This window comes from Emys orbicularis, chromosome 6 (assembly GCF_028017835.1).
Source record: "Emys orbicularis isolate rEmyOrb1 chromosome 6, rEmyOrb1.hap1, whole genome shotgun sequence".
Classification (NCBI taxonomy): domain Eukaryota; kingdom Metazoa; phylum Chordata; order Testudines; family Emydidae; genus Emys; species Emys orbicularis.
In genome coordinates, this window is record NC_088688.1 from 15,888,500 (window position 1) to 15,903,127 (window position 14,628).

A 14,628-nucleotide genomic window follows, 5' to 3' on the forward strand; every position below is an offset into this window, starting at 1 on the left:
ACTCAGGCAAACTCTTTTAAAAAAAGAACAAGACTGTCATTAAGCTCTCTCTCTCCTTTGGCATCACTACTAAACTGTACATTAAGAGCCCGTCTGTATTCCGTGGTCAGAATCCTCTTCCTACCCCTGTACTATCACAGTCAAGTGGTTGTGCCCCCTTCCATGGTAATACAATAGTCACCGTCAGACTCTGCACTCCTCCGCCCCCGGCACGGGTGGAGCCACTGTTGCCAGCTCACATAATTTTATGATGTCTTGTGTGATATTTGCTGTTTTACTTCCAGACCCAGCTTCTGGAGAATCTTAGCTTTCATGTTTATAAGTGGTTAGCCTACATGGAGAAAAGCTGGGAAGTTTGAGCCAAATGAACTCAAAAGGCTCAAAAACCAGAAGGCAAATTAAAAGAAGCCAACATTTACTATCTATTAAAATCTCATGATGTGGGGGGTGGGCATAACGCATCATTTTTAATGTTTGGGGTTGGCAACACTGGACTCTCAAGGTGATTGACTGAGGTAAGTAAGCAATATCATCCCTTTTCATGCAGAAAAGTGAAGCGACTTGCCCAAGATCACAAATGGAGTCAGAGGCAGAACCAGGAGTAAAACCAAAGTCTTCTGACTCCCAAACCTGCACTCAAGCCACTAAACAGTGTTGCCTGTCATGGTAGCAAACTGTGACATTGCCAACACTGGCTTGTGACAGTCAATGTACAACTCAGACAGGTGGGAGCTGTAAAAAAGGATAATCTATTGTCACACAAGCATCATAGTAATGGAGAAGAAGAGTGTGGTAGTTTGCCAAATCCTACTGTGGCAAACCCAGGACAAACAGCTACAAAGGGGGGTAGTAATCAGTCCCAGGGGGTTAAAAAGGCCTCTCCCAAGCCACTGAAGAGAGAGAACCATGGGGAAATAAGGTTCAGCTGGGCAAGGGGTTACTAGGGAACTAATTAGGTTCAGCTGGCTCCAACTGCTTGGGACCTTTTTAAACCCTCCCCGGCGTGGAAGGGGGGGGAGAGAGAGTGAGAGAACCAGGGAAGCTGCCAGTAAGTTAGGAGCAGCAAGGCTCTGAACCCTTCCAGCAAAGAAGGCCGCACTCTGTCCCCAGAGGAGAAGACAAACAAACACAGGGAGCTGACTGAGGGAAGGAATAGCCAGCCCCTGTGCTATCTACAGGGTTTTGCTTTGCCCAAGCCTGGGTCTCCAAGGCTAAAAAGGACTGAGCCTGCCGAGGAGAAGGAGGTACTTTGCCACACTACATATTTCTAATTTGGTTGAGTGGGGCCGTCACTCTCTATGGCAAAGATTTTATGGATTCCTTTTCCTGGTGGACATGGATATTATCGATCTGGAGGCAAAAGGGGAGGATAAACAGCGGAATTAAAGAGTTAGGAAAGACGGAAGGAGGACAGAGAGAAAGAGCACAAGTATTGCTGTCCAGCTGAGCCACTGCACGCTGCTCCTTCAGTCAGTGGCCATGCCCCATACACGGAAGCCTAAAGGGATAATACTATGCCCAGCAGTCCTGACTGAGGATGCAGGGAAGGAAGGTCATTTGTGTTCATAGCAAAAGTCCCGGGAAGAAAAGGGAAAAAACAATGGAAGGTAAAAACAATCCAAAGAAAGTAATCAGCGGTGGTCTATTGCTAGCCCTCATTATAGCTTGGATTTTAGTAAGGCTTTTGACACTGTTTCACATGACATGCTCATAAGTGAAGTGTGGCTTAGGAGAAGGGCAAGCATAGTACCTATCTTTAAAAAGAGTACCCTGGGAATTACAGACCAGTCAGCCTAACTTCGATACCTGGAAACATACCGGAACAAATGATTAAACAATCAATTCATAAGCACGTAGAGGATTATAAGGAATTTTCTTCGTTGAGAGGGTTACTGGCCTAGTGGATAGTGGGGAAGCAGTAGACATGATATATCTTGATTTTAATAAGCCTTTTGACATAGTTCCGCATGACACTCTAATAAGCAAAGAGGGAAATATGGTCTAGATGAAATTACTATAAGGTGGGTCCACAACTGGGTGAAAAGCTGTACTCAGTAGTTATCAATAGTTTGCTGTCCAACTGGGAAGGCATATCTAGTGAGGTCCCACAAGGGTCAGTCATGGGTCTGATACTAGTCAATATTTTCCTTAAAATCTTGGATAATGGAGTGGAGAGTATGCTTATACAATTTGCAGATGGCTCCAAGATGGGAGGGGTTGCAAGCACTTTGGAGGACAGGATTAGCATTAAAAAGGACCTTGACAAATGGGAGAATTGCTCTGAATTCCACATGATGAAATTCAATGAAGACAAGTGCAAAGTATTTCTCTCAGGAAGGAAATATCAAATGCACAACTAAATTTGTACTGCTGAAAAGGATCCAGGGGTTACAGTGGATGATAAATTGAATATAAGTCAACAGTGTGATGCAGCTGCGAAAAAGGCTAATATCTTCCTAGGGTGTATTAACAGGAGTGTCATATGTAAAATATGGGAGGTAACTGCCCCACTCAAGTTTGCACTGGTGAGCCTCAGCTGGAGTATTGTATCCAGTTTTGGGCACCACACAGTTTAGAAAAGATGTGGATAAATGGGACAGTCCAAAGGAGAGCCACAAAAATGAAAAAAAGGTTTAGAAAACCTGTCCTATCAGGAAAAGTTAAAAAAACCTGGGGATGTATAGTCTTGAAAAAAAGAAGACTGAGAAAGAACCTGCTAACAGTCTTTAAATATGTCAAGGGTTGTCACAAAGAGGCTGGTGATCAATTGTTCTGCACGTCCACTGAAGGTAGGACAAGAAATAATGGGCTTATTGGCAGAAATGGAGAATTTAGGGTAGGTATTAGGAAAAATTTTCTAACTATAAGGGTAGTTAAGATCTGCAACAGGCTTCCAAGGGAGGTTATGGAATCCCCATCGTTGGAGGTTTTTAAGAAGAGGTTGGACAAACACCTGTCAAGGATGGCCTAGGTTTATTTGGGCCTGCCTCAGTGTAGGGGGCTGGACTTGATGACTTCTCAAGCTCCCTTCCAGGCCTACATTTCTATGATTCACTAGCGTGGCATGGGGGTATGCATTCATACATACTCACTCACTGTCTTCTGGTACAGGCATATTAGTTACAGTTTTCTTAGGCCCTGTGGTCTTGATTTTTCCTCTAACTTAGGCCTGTTTTACAGTGGTGTAACTATTAACTTTTGATGTACACCACTATAAGATTTTGATCCTCTTCCCACTGGAGTCTGGCCAATTACTTCAATGGAGGGTTGGGCCTTTTGAGGGGTAAGAATCAGGTTTGTGTTTCAGCAAAGCATCAGGTTTGCGTATCCGTTGGTTCATGCTGGCAAACAACAGCAATGGGAAATGCTCAAGACACTGGTTGTTCACTTTTCTCTGTACATTCTGGCTCAGCTGCGTTTTAGTTACTTTACGAATATTGGTCTAAACCCCATTGCAATGCAAGAGGCTCAGCTGACAGGGGAACAACAATCATGATGGATCAGAGCATTGAAAAAACATCTAGCCTCTTTGGTGCAGCCAGAATCAAAGAAACTTACTACTACTGCACTATCTTATGCTTTTGAGCCGTATACTCAGCGGGAGTAAATCAACATAGCTGCATTGAGATGAATGGAGCTCTGCTGACTTACTTTAAGCAGGTGATCTGGCCCTCTGAATTTGAGAACCTAGTCAGTTTCACTTTACTCCTCTTCCCCCCTCCTGGCAGTGAAGCTGAAGGGGATCTCCAAATCTAACCCAATATTTCCCACAACTTGAAATCTTTAATCTAGTCAGTTTCATTTTGCTGTCAGCCAGACATAGACAAAAGTGAAGAGAGAGGACCCCAAGAAAAGGAAGAGAAGCCAAAAAAGCAAGAGGAACAACCATCATAATGAGAAAACGCAATAGAGATCAAGGGGTAGGCAAGCAGAGAAAGTGGAGAGGAAATGGCTTTGAAAGCACAGTGCAGATATGACCCGGCTCTCAGGTTTGTTGCACATCCACATCCATTCCTCTATTGGCAAAGCAGCATGAATGGTTTCAGATACATCATTCCCACTGGCTCTAGTGGGCAGAGCACTGGGACGAGATTCTAGTCCAAGTACTTGACCTGGGTTGTAGCTGCAGCTTTTGCTACTAGCTCACTGTGTGACCTTGGACGGTCCAACCCGCTGTGCCTCAATGTCTCCATCTCTAATATGGGGGAACATAATTACCCATCCCTGCATACCTCTGAGATCTTCAGATGAAAAGTGCAATATAAAAGGAAAAGGTCTTGTCACCACTAGAAAAGGTTTGCCCATATAGCTATGCCAGTAAACTCTCCTGGTGGAAATACAGTTTATACTGGCAAAAGAGTTCTTCTAATTAAACCAGTTTCCCCGAACAGAATTCACCATACTGGTAAAAGACTGTTTTGCTGTATAACTGTCTACACTAGGGCTTTTGTTGACGTACATATGACAGTTACAGGTGCAATTTTTCACTCTCCTGATGCTGCTATGCTGCCAAAACCTGTAAGTCTAGCCTAGGTCTCAATTCTTTCCCCATTCTCCAGTAAGTTGGAAATTACTGGTTTTCGACATGAGATTTCTCCCCTTCTTTAAGTGAGGAAAGCAAGAAGTGGGATTGTGATTAACCAAGCCTGGGCAGGTAAGGGCTCGATGGTCCTTTTATGGTGTTTTCCATTCTTACTTCAAAGGAGGAGTGTCTTTTCAAATCTGCTGAGAGAGAATCAAAGACACTGAAGACATGAAAGGATTATTTAGTCTTTTCCTCTCTCCCTCTGCTTATACAGGATTGCCCTGTACAATATATTCTTCACTTCTTTGTCCAGTCCAATTTTAAAACGACTTAGTTACTAGCACTTCCACCGCTTCCTTTGGGAGACCATCCTACAGTGTGATAGATCTCACTATTAGGAACACTCTCTTGATAGCCTCATTTTCCTTTGCTCAATCTCATCCCTTCTATGCTTACTTATACCACTCAAAACGATTTATCTCCCATCTTTGCATTTACATCCTACCAATTCCTCTACTCTATTAGAACAGCCCTTCTTAGTCACTAAGGCAAGCTGTACATGCCAAGTTCTTTCAATCTTTCCTCAAAACCATCCCTTTTTACTTTTCTCTGCATTCCCTCTAATTCACCCATATCATTCTGGATAAAAAGGTGCCCAGAAAAATCTTGTCTCACCAGTGTTGTAGAAGTGAAATTTAATGTGGATAAATGTAAAGTAATGCACATTGGAAAAAATAACCCCAACTATACATACAATATGATGGGGGCTAATTTAGCTACAACAAATCAGGAAAAAGATCTTGGAGTCATCGTGGATAGTTCTCTGAAGAGGTCCACGCAGTGTGCAGAGGCGGTCAAAAAAGCAAACAGGATGTTAGGAATCATTAAAAAAGGGATAGAGAATAAGACGGAGAATATATTATTGCCCTTAAATAAATCAATGGTATGCCCACATCTTGAATACTGCGTACAGATGTGGTCTCCTCATCTCAAAAAAGATATACTGGCACTAGAAAAGGTTCAGAGAAGGGCAACTAAAATGATTAGGGGTTTGGAGAGGGTCCCATATGAGGAGAGATTAAAGAGGCTAGGACTTTTCAGCTTGGAAAAGAGGAGACTAAGGGGGGATATGATAGAGGTATATAAAATTATGAGTGATGTGGAGAAAGTAGATAAGGAAAAGTTATTTACTTATTCCCATAATACAAGAACTAGAGGTCACCAAATGAAACTAATAGGCAGCAGGTTTAAAACAAATAAAAGGACGTTCTTCACACAGCGCACAGTCAACTTGTGGAACTCCTTACCTGAGGAGGGTGTGAAGGCTAGGACTATAACAGCGTTTAAAAGAGAACTGGATAAATGCATGGAGGTTAAGTACATTAATGGCTATTAACCACGATGGGTAAGGAATGGTGTCCCTAGCCTCTGTTTGTCAGAGGGTGGAGATGGATGGCAGGAGAGAGATCACCTGTTAGGTTCACTCCTTCTGGGGCACCTGGCATTGGCCACTGTCGGTAGACAGGATACTGGGCTAGATGGACCTTTGGTCTGACCCAGTACTGCCGTTCTTATGTAAGTTGCGCATTAGCAGTCTTTTTTTAATTATTGAAAAAAGCAATCAGTTTTAATGACAAAATGAAGAGCGCTCGTATAACTTTAAATGAGGTGTCTGGACATTTTACAAATGAATAAAATGAGATTTGTAATCTGGCCAAGAAACATTTGTTATAACATGATTCATGTCACTTCAGTTCCAAAGTGAGTTTGAAGGTCTTTAAAAAAGGAAAATAAAATTCACTTGACGGTTTGAGTTTCAAAGAAAAGTGAGCCACTAAAGAGATACATTCTGTGCTATATAAAACGCTGTAGCAGGAGCCACCCAGCTACAAGGAAAAACCCTATTTTTTAACTGAAAGTGATTTCCTTTTTGTAGGTAACTCTCAAAAGGGGTGGGAGGGATGGGAGTCAGATGTGCCACTCTCAAATGGAAACCACACACAAAGTGTGAGTCTACTCTGCAAAGTGACACTGGACAAATGGCATCATGGAGCCCATGGTTATCCTCTCTCAATGATTTCCAGATCAATTTTGCTCAGTTTACAAGAAAAATTATTTTTCCCCCGACAGCTCTCTATATTCAGCCTTGGATATGACAGTCAAGCACCTGAATTGCACATCATCTAATACATCTGAGCTGAGTCAGGTTTCTTGCAGATGAAGCAAGCATATATCAGTAAATAACCCAGCCTGACTTTCAGCACCAGCTTGAGTTTGGAAAGCTGGCTGAAAAAAAATCCAAGCCTTTTTTTTTTTTTTTTTAAACTTGTAAGTTGAATAATTCGAGTTGGAGTCATTGAAAGAACATCCAACCCCAAGATGTCGTTTCTACAGATTCACTCTTCAAAGGAGTTAATTTTCTAGGTGCACAGAGATTTTACACCTAAAATTGGTGGAAGCATTAAAAGCTATTTATTTCCTTTTAGCCAAGTTGATAAGCCTTAACACAATTACGTGAGTCTATCATCCACCGGCCACCCCAGGTTACGAGGTATTTCTTGTTGTTGCAGAAGGAGTATAGAAGGGTACTAGTGTGAGAAAGGGAATGTCTACGTATGCATATTACCATGAATGCTCTTCCATCTCACAGCTAATTCACAGCAATGCTAATGTCTGAGCTCTGGAAATGAAGCACAGATTAGATACACTAGCCAGTGTTCAGAGTTGTTTTCTATGTGCTCTGCTTTCAAGCCATATATAAAGTCAACCTATGGAAGAATATCCGGAGTTCTTCAGGCCTATGGCAAATATTTTCTAAACTTTGGTGCCTAAAGTTAGTTTTCTCAATCCATATTTAGGTGCCTAGATAAGAGTGGCCTTTATTCTCAGCTCGATCATCGTCCCTGCGAGCTTAGGTCCTCATTTCCGCTAGGCACAGACTGCCTTTATTTAGGTGCTTACATATGCATTTAAAACCGTAACTCTGGACATCTATCAATTTGAAAATTTTGGTCTATATTGTCTTACTCTGATTTCTTCCAGAGGTGGAATAGCTAGCTGAGTTATAAAGTTTATTTGATTGACTCGGGTCAATTTGTTGTTTTAAATACTGTTTTGTTACCATGCTTGTGGTTAGAGACTCAGCACTGGGACATTTAAACACTGACAAACAAATAAATGATTGCCTTCACTGTTTATTAATTATTATTATTTGCACACTACTAACAGGAGAATTCTGACTGGATGGTGATTTTTCCCAGTTGATGTTCTTGCAAGACAAAAATCCTTCCCTCCTCCTGTTTTTATTTTTTATCCATATTAAAATGTGGTCAGTTATGAAATCAACTCAAAGGGGTGCCATTATCTTAAGAGAAAACCGCTTTGGGAATAATAGGCAATAAGCATTTAGCCTGGATTCATCAGTACGGTATTGACTCAAAACCACTGAGGGTTCTTTCACCCAGAAGTTCAGATTGACTGATTCGTTAAAAAGTCAATAGGACCACTCTTCTTTAATTAAGCAGATTAGTTAGTTAATGTTTACACCACACTCATTTGTCAAAGTGCAATGTAAGCACTGCCATCTTCTCTGAATAAAATCTGAAAGGAATTTTGAAACATCAAACTCACAAACTTCACTTAGTTCAGCTCCAACTAGGACCATTTTCAGCGGTGCCAGCTGATGAAAGGTGCCAGCTCTGCTCCACTGAACAGAGAAGATCTCTTCTTGCCCATGTGGTGTATTTAGATAGTATTGTTACCATTTGTTTTGTGTGTACTGCACCTTTAAATGGAGAGAAATTCCCCTCTCAGATTTTATGAATTTCTTTTCCTGGTGGAAAAGGAAAGAGCTTTCATCTGCCAGAGTTTACAAACTGGCTAGGTACACTATTTTATTAGAAACCATTAGTCAAACTCTGCAACAGTTAGGTCTCATTAATATACTGGGTAAATGAAAATTTGCAATGGGAAAAAAACCCTATTCCTGTCAGATAACCAGGTAGAGACAAGCAAATATTCAATTTTCTTGCAGTAAAATAAACATTTAATTCACTTATTAACTTGTCTCGTCACAAGATATTATCTATATATTTTATGTACTCCTGGATAGTTGCACAAAGTGAATTTCTCAATAACAGTATAAACTCTATTATTGTTATTATTATTATCATCATTATTATTATTATGAAGGAAGGCAAATTCAGGGTATGAACTATCACTATAGGAAATCTGTAATCAAAGAGGATTCTTGGCTCAGAGTTTAGATACAAAAATAGCAGATAATGTGGGTGATGCCTGAGACTGCATAGATGTGTACATTAGCTCATTTCACTGGAACAGACTTTTTGTCTCTAGGGAAATGGGATAGGCATTCTCCTAACAACTGACTTCCCAGCATGACATTAAGAGTGTTCTGAAACGACTAACTCATAATTCTTCTCTAAAATATAAGCCATATTCTACTCTTGCTGCTATATCAGGGTTGGATTTAAGATTTTTATATTTAAAATCTCTCAGTCCTTCAACTCCATTGGCTGCCACACTGCAGGAGTGCACTGCTCAGTTTCTGGACTCTACTGTAGTGCACTGCCCAGCTTCTGCAGTATGGAAGCCCATGTAGTGGGGGCAACTCAGCTTAGATGGGCATTTATTTTTCTCTCTACAACCTTTGGTTGTTCCACCTGCCCAGTGCTTCCCCTCCTTCAGTGAGCGGCGGACCCAATCCTCTGAGCTTTGGATCCTACTCCCAACTTCACAGCTCTTTCTCTCTCTAACAGGCCCAAATCAGACACCGAAAGCCAACAGTGCCCCACCATCCAGATCTTACTTCAGATCTGAATCTATGCTTCGTGGCCGAGGCCCACCTTTGCTGTAAAGATCAATGAAGACGCACTTACCGATTTGTCTGACACACCCCATGGTAGGCCTCAATTGCATCCTCAGCATCGACATGCTTGTCGCTGTTTGGCCAGCTGGTATACGTGTTGATGTTTGAGTCCTAAATTTCACATGCAGAACATCATCATCATCATCATCATGAAATCCCTTGGGTCTCATTCAAGTCTTTCAAACTCTGCATGCTAAGAGGGTGTTTAATGGCCTTTCCTGGAGGGTCTATTCTGGGCCTATTGCCTTATGTGGACAAGGGAGGAGTCTGTGGGGTTCATGCAGGTGAGAGTGGGCCTCAGTAACGATGACAGATCGAGGGCGCACACCGTCGGTTTGCGGATGAGAGTGTTTGGGATCATGGTCTGAAGCATGGAAGGTGCTAAAACCTTGAGAAAATGAAGTGGAAATTTAAAACTCCAAATGCTGGAGAGGGGGGATTTTTATACATAACAGACTTGCTTTAAACAGAAGCAGGAAAAAAAACCTCACATAAATTCCAGGGGACAAGTTTGGCTCTCGATTACCCGGGTGTAAATGGAGTTATTTTTGCTTTACACCCACGTGCACAAGAGCAAAACCTGGCCTAAAACCTGTTTTCCTATCATCGTCCCCCTTCCAAATGTTACACAAGATCACTGGAGAAGTTTCAGATAACCATCTACTGTCACCTACAATTTACCAAAGCAAAAGCATCATCTTTCATGAAATCAGGACAGGTAATGAATAGTCAGTGATAGGAGCGGAAAGGAAAGGAACAAGATTTCCACTTTTAATTACCATATTTTTGCCAGTGTCTTTTTGCTGGGCTGCCTTTATAATCTGTGTCCTTAGGATAAGCACCTCCTCTTTCCGCACTTCCAGTTCCTCATTGGCTGATTTAAGCTGGTTTAATAAGAGGGTATAACTGTCCTGGATATCACTGGATGAGTTGTTTTGGGTCACCCGGTCTACAATAGTCTTCCTCAGCTCATTCAGTTCATTTTTCAGTTTCTTGTTCTCCGATTCCAATTCTTGCCTCTGTAAAATACCAAACCATTATCTAGTTCATCCAAAGCGTCCAGCGCATTTGTACAACTGCCTCACTTATTTCTGTTATGCCTTTAAGGTAATTCAATTACAGATGAACACAACTAAAAAAAAAAAAAAAACTAGTGCTGATATCAGGGTTGCTACCAGTCCAGCCATGTGCATTTCAAAAACGATTTTTGCTGCCTCCCTTACTTCAAGTTGTACCAGGCTGTAATCAGAGACCCTTTGTGATTTACCAGTAGCCGCTACAGTGTAATTGATATCCATGAGAGCCAGTTAGAACGCTCCCATTTTGCTTAAGAGAGTTAAACAAAGGAAGAGCAGATCCCACAAAGTGTCATTTTCAACCTGCATGAACATGAAGAAGTTCCTCTAGTAGACATCTGAACCCAACATTCAGATATTTCTCCCTTCCCTTCTCTTTTTAATTAAGAAATCAGCACCTGAATGGTGGTGGTCGAAGTGCCAAGGATAAATTTGAATATTTTGAAAAGCCAGCCGCTAGGGACACATTTACTACCCAAAGTTAAGAGCTACAGTTTGGGGTAGTCCTTTAGTAAATTTTGTCTCTCTTTTAAAAATTAACTGCAATCTCCCTCACCCCCCCAACAGTACCCCTCCACCCCCACCACCAAACCAACCAGAAACCCACCCAAGAGTTCAATGTGTTTGCTACAGGCAGTTGTAAGATTCCACCTAAGGTGGAGACACACACTGTTTACACTGCTGCTTCACCATTTTAAATCTCCAGCTGGGTGAGTTACGGCTGTTTGAAAGCACAGTAGGATTTATTAATCTAATTTGTAGGAGTTGCCTCGACTGTGCTGTTTGCAGTTAGAGCATTTTCCTTCTCTGACTGCTGTCAGCCAACAGCATTTGACAGACAGGGTCAGAAATTCACAGGTTTTACACCAGGTGTTTCTCTTGAATAATGATGCGTGAGACTTTGTTGTACCTATTTTTGCTGAGATGGTTGCAACATTTATTATTTTATTTTTGCTAGGCAGGAAGGGGATGAGGGACAGGGGATTAAAGTTCGAAGGCTAAAGCAACCACCACCCTGCATATGAGAATTCAGCAGTAACAACTGCTGGCAGGTAGCAAGTAAACTGCAGTTTAACCCATTTACTGATATCTAGAAAGCACCTGAAACATCTGTTTGCAAAGTTAAGAACCCCCTGAATTAGAAATCCACTAGAGGCAGCATTGTCCGTTGGTTACAGCAGCAGGCTTGTGAGTCAGGACTAGGGCTGTCAAGCGATTAAAAAAATTAATTGTGATTAATCGCGCTGTTAAACAAGATTAGAATAGCATTTCTTTAAATATTTTTTGATGTTTTCTACATTTTCAAATATATTGATTTCAAGTACAACACAGAATACAAAGTGTACAGTGCTCACTTTATTTTTGATTATGAATATTTGCACTGTAAAAAACAAAAGAAATAGTATTTTTCAATTCACTTAATACAAGTACGGTAGCGCAATCTCTTTATCATGGAAGAGATTGGGAAGAAGGATAAAGGAGTTTGAGGCGCAAGTGGTGTTCTCGTCCATCCTCCCTGTGCAAGGAAAAGGCCTGGGTAGAGACCGTCGAATCGTGGAAGTCAATGAATGGCTACGCAGGTGGTGTCGGAGAGAAGGCTTTGGATTCTTCGACCATGGGATGGTGTTCCAAGAAGGAGGAGTGCTAGGCAGAGACGGGCTCCACCTAACGAAGAGAGGGAAGAGCATCTTCGCCAGCAGGCTGGCTAACCTAGTGAGGAGGGCTTTAAACTAGGTTCACCGGGGGAAGGAGACCAAAGCCCTGAGGTAAGTGGGGAAATGGGATCCTGGGAGGAAGCACAAGCAGGAGAGCGCAAGAGGGGAGGATTCCTGTCTCATGCTGAGAAAGAGGGACGATCGATGAGTTATCTTAAGTGCCTATACACAAATGCAAGAAGCCTGGGAAACAAGCAGGGAGAACTGGAAGTCCTGGCACAATCAGGGAACTATGATGCGATTGGAATAACAGAGACTTGGTGGGATAACTCACATGACTGGAGTACTGTCATGGATGGATATAAACTGTTCAGGAAGGACAGGCAGGGCAGAAAAGGTGGGGGAGTTGCGTTGTATGTAAGAGAGGAGTATGACTGCTCAGAGCTCCGGTATGAAACTGCAGAAAAACCTGAGAGTCTCTGGATAAAGTTGAGAAGTGTGAGCAACAAGGGTGATGTCGTGGTTGGAGTCTGCTATAGACCACCAGACCAGGGGGATGAGGTGGATGAGGCTTTCTTCTGGCAACTAGCAGAAGTTGCTAGATCGCAGGCCCTGGTTCTCATGGGAGACTTTAATCACCCTGATATCTGCTGGGAGAGCAATACAGCGGTGCACAGACAATCCAGGAAGTTTTTGGAAAGTGTAGGGGACAATTTCCTGGTGCAAGTGCTGGAGGAACCAACTAGGGGCAGAGCTTTTCTTGACCTGCTGCTCACAAACAGGGAAGAATTAGTAGGGGAAGCAAAAGTGGATGGGAACCTGGGAGGCAGTGACCATGAGATGGTCGAGTTCAGGATCCTGACACAAGGAAGAAAGGAGAGCAGCAGAATACGGACCCTGGACTTCAGAAAAGCAGACTTTGACTCCCTCAGGGAACAGATGGGCAGGATCCCCTGGGAGAATAACATGAAGGGCAAAGGGGTCCAGGAGAGCTGGCTGTATTTTAAAGAATCCTTATTGCGGTTGCAGGAACAAACCATCCCGATGTGTAGAAAGAATAGTAAATATGGCAGGCGACCAGCTTGGCTAAACAGTGAAATCCTTGCTGAACTTAAACGCAAAAAAGAAGCTTACAAGAAGTGGAAGATTGGACAAATGACCAGGGAGGAGTATAAAACTATTGCTCAGGCATGCAGGAATGAAATCAGGAAGGCCAAATCACACTTGGAGTTGCAGCTAGCAAGAGATGTTAAGAGTAACAAGAAAGGTTTCTTCAGGTATGTTAGCAACAAGAAGAAAGTCAAGGAAAGTGTGGGCCCCTTACTGAATGTGGGAGGCAACCTAGTGACCGAGGATGTGGAAAAAGCTAATGTACTCAATGCTTTTTTTGCCTCTGTCTTCACGAACAAGGTCAGCTCCCAGACTGCTGCACTGGGCAGCACAATATGGGGAGAAGGTGACCAGCCCTATGTGGAGAAAGAAGTGGTTCGGGACTATTTAGAAAAACTGGATGTGCACAAGTCCATGGGGCCGGATGCGCTGCATCCGAGGGTGCTAAAGGAGTTGGCGGATGAGATTGCAGAGCCATTAGCCATTATTTTTGAAAACTCATGGCGATCGGGGGAGGTCCCGGATGACTGGAAAAAGGCTAATGTAGTGCCCATCTTTAAAAAAGGGAAGAAGGAGGATCCGGGGAACTACAGGCCAGTCAGCCTCACCTCAGTCCCTGGAAAAATCATGGAACAGGTCCTCAAGGAATCAATTATGAAACACTTAGAGGAGAGGAAAGTGATCAGGAACAGTCAGCATGGATTCACCAAAGGGAAGTCGTGCCTGACTAACCTAATTGCCTTCTATGATGAGATAACTGGCTCTGTGGATGAGGGGAAAGCAGTGGATGTGTTATTCCTTGACTTTAGCAAAGCTTTTGATACAGTCTCCCACAGTATTCTTGCCGCCAAGTTAAAGAAATATGGGCTGGATGAATGGACTGTAAGGTGGATAGAAAGCTGGCTAGATCGTCGGGCTCAACGGGTAGTGATCAATGGCTCCATGTCTAGTTGGCAGCCGGTTTCAAGCGGAGTGCCCCAAGGGTCGGTCCTGGGGCCAGTTTTGTTTAATATCTTTATTAATGATCTGGAGGATGGTGTGGACTGCACTCTCAGCAAGTTTGCAGATGACACTAAACTAGGAGGCGTGGTAGATACACTAGAGGGTAAGGATCGGATACAGAGGGACCTAGACAAATTAGAGGATTGGGCCAAAAAAAACCTGATGAGGTTCAACAAGGATAAGTGCAGAGTCCTGCACTTAGGACGGAAGAATCCCATGCACTGCTACAGACTAGGGACCGAATGGCTAGGTAGCAGTTCTGCAGAAAAGGACCTAGGGGTCACAGTGGACGAGAAGCTGGATATGAGTCAACAGTGTGCTCTTGTTGCCAAGAAGGCTAACGGCATTTTGGGCTGTATAAGTAGGGGCATT

At 42.7% G+C, this 14,628-nt stretch overlaps 1 protein-coding gene across 1 annotated transcript in view; it reads right to left on the minus strand.

Moving 5' to 3' along the window:
* MYO5B (myosin VB) overlaps positions 1-14,628 on the minus strand; it is a 256,177-nt gene that overhangs the window by 27,475 nt on the left and 214,074 nt on the right. The window contains exons 27-28 of the mRNA XM_065406951.1: positions 10,193-10,432; positions 9,424-9,524 (exon numbers count right to left, since the gene is read on the minus strand). Coding sequence (XP_065263023.1) covers positions 9,424-9,524; positions 10,193-10,432 — 341 coding nt within the window. The remainder of the gene's footprint in view (positions 1-9,423; positions 9,525-10,192; positions 10,433-14,628) is intronic.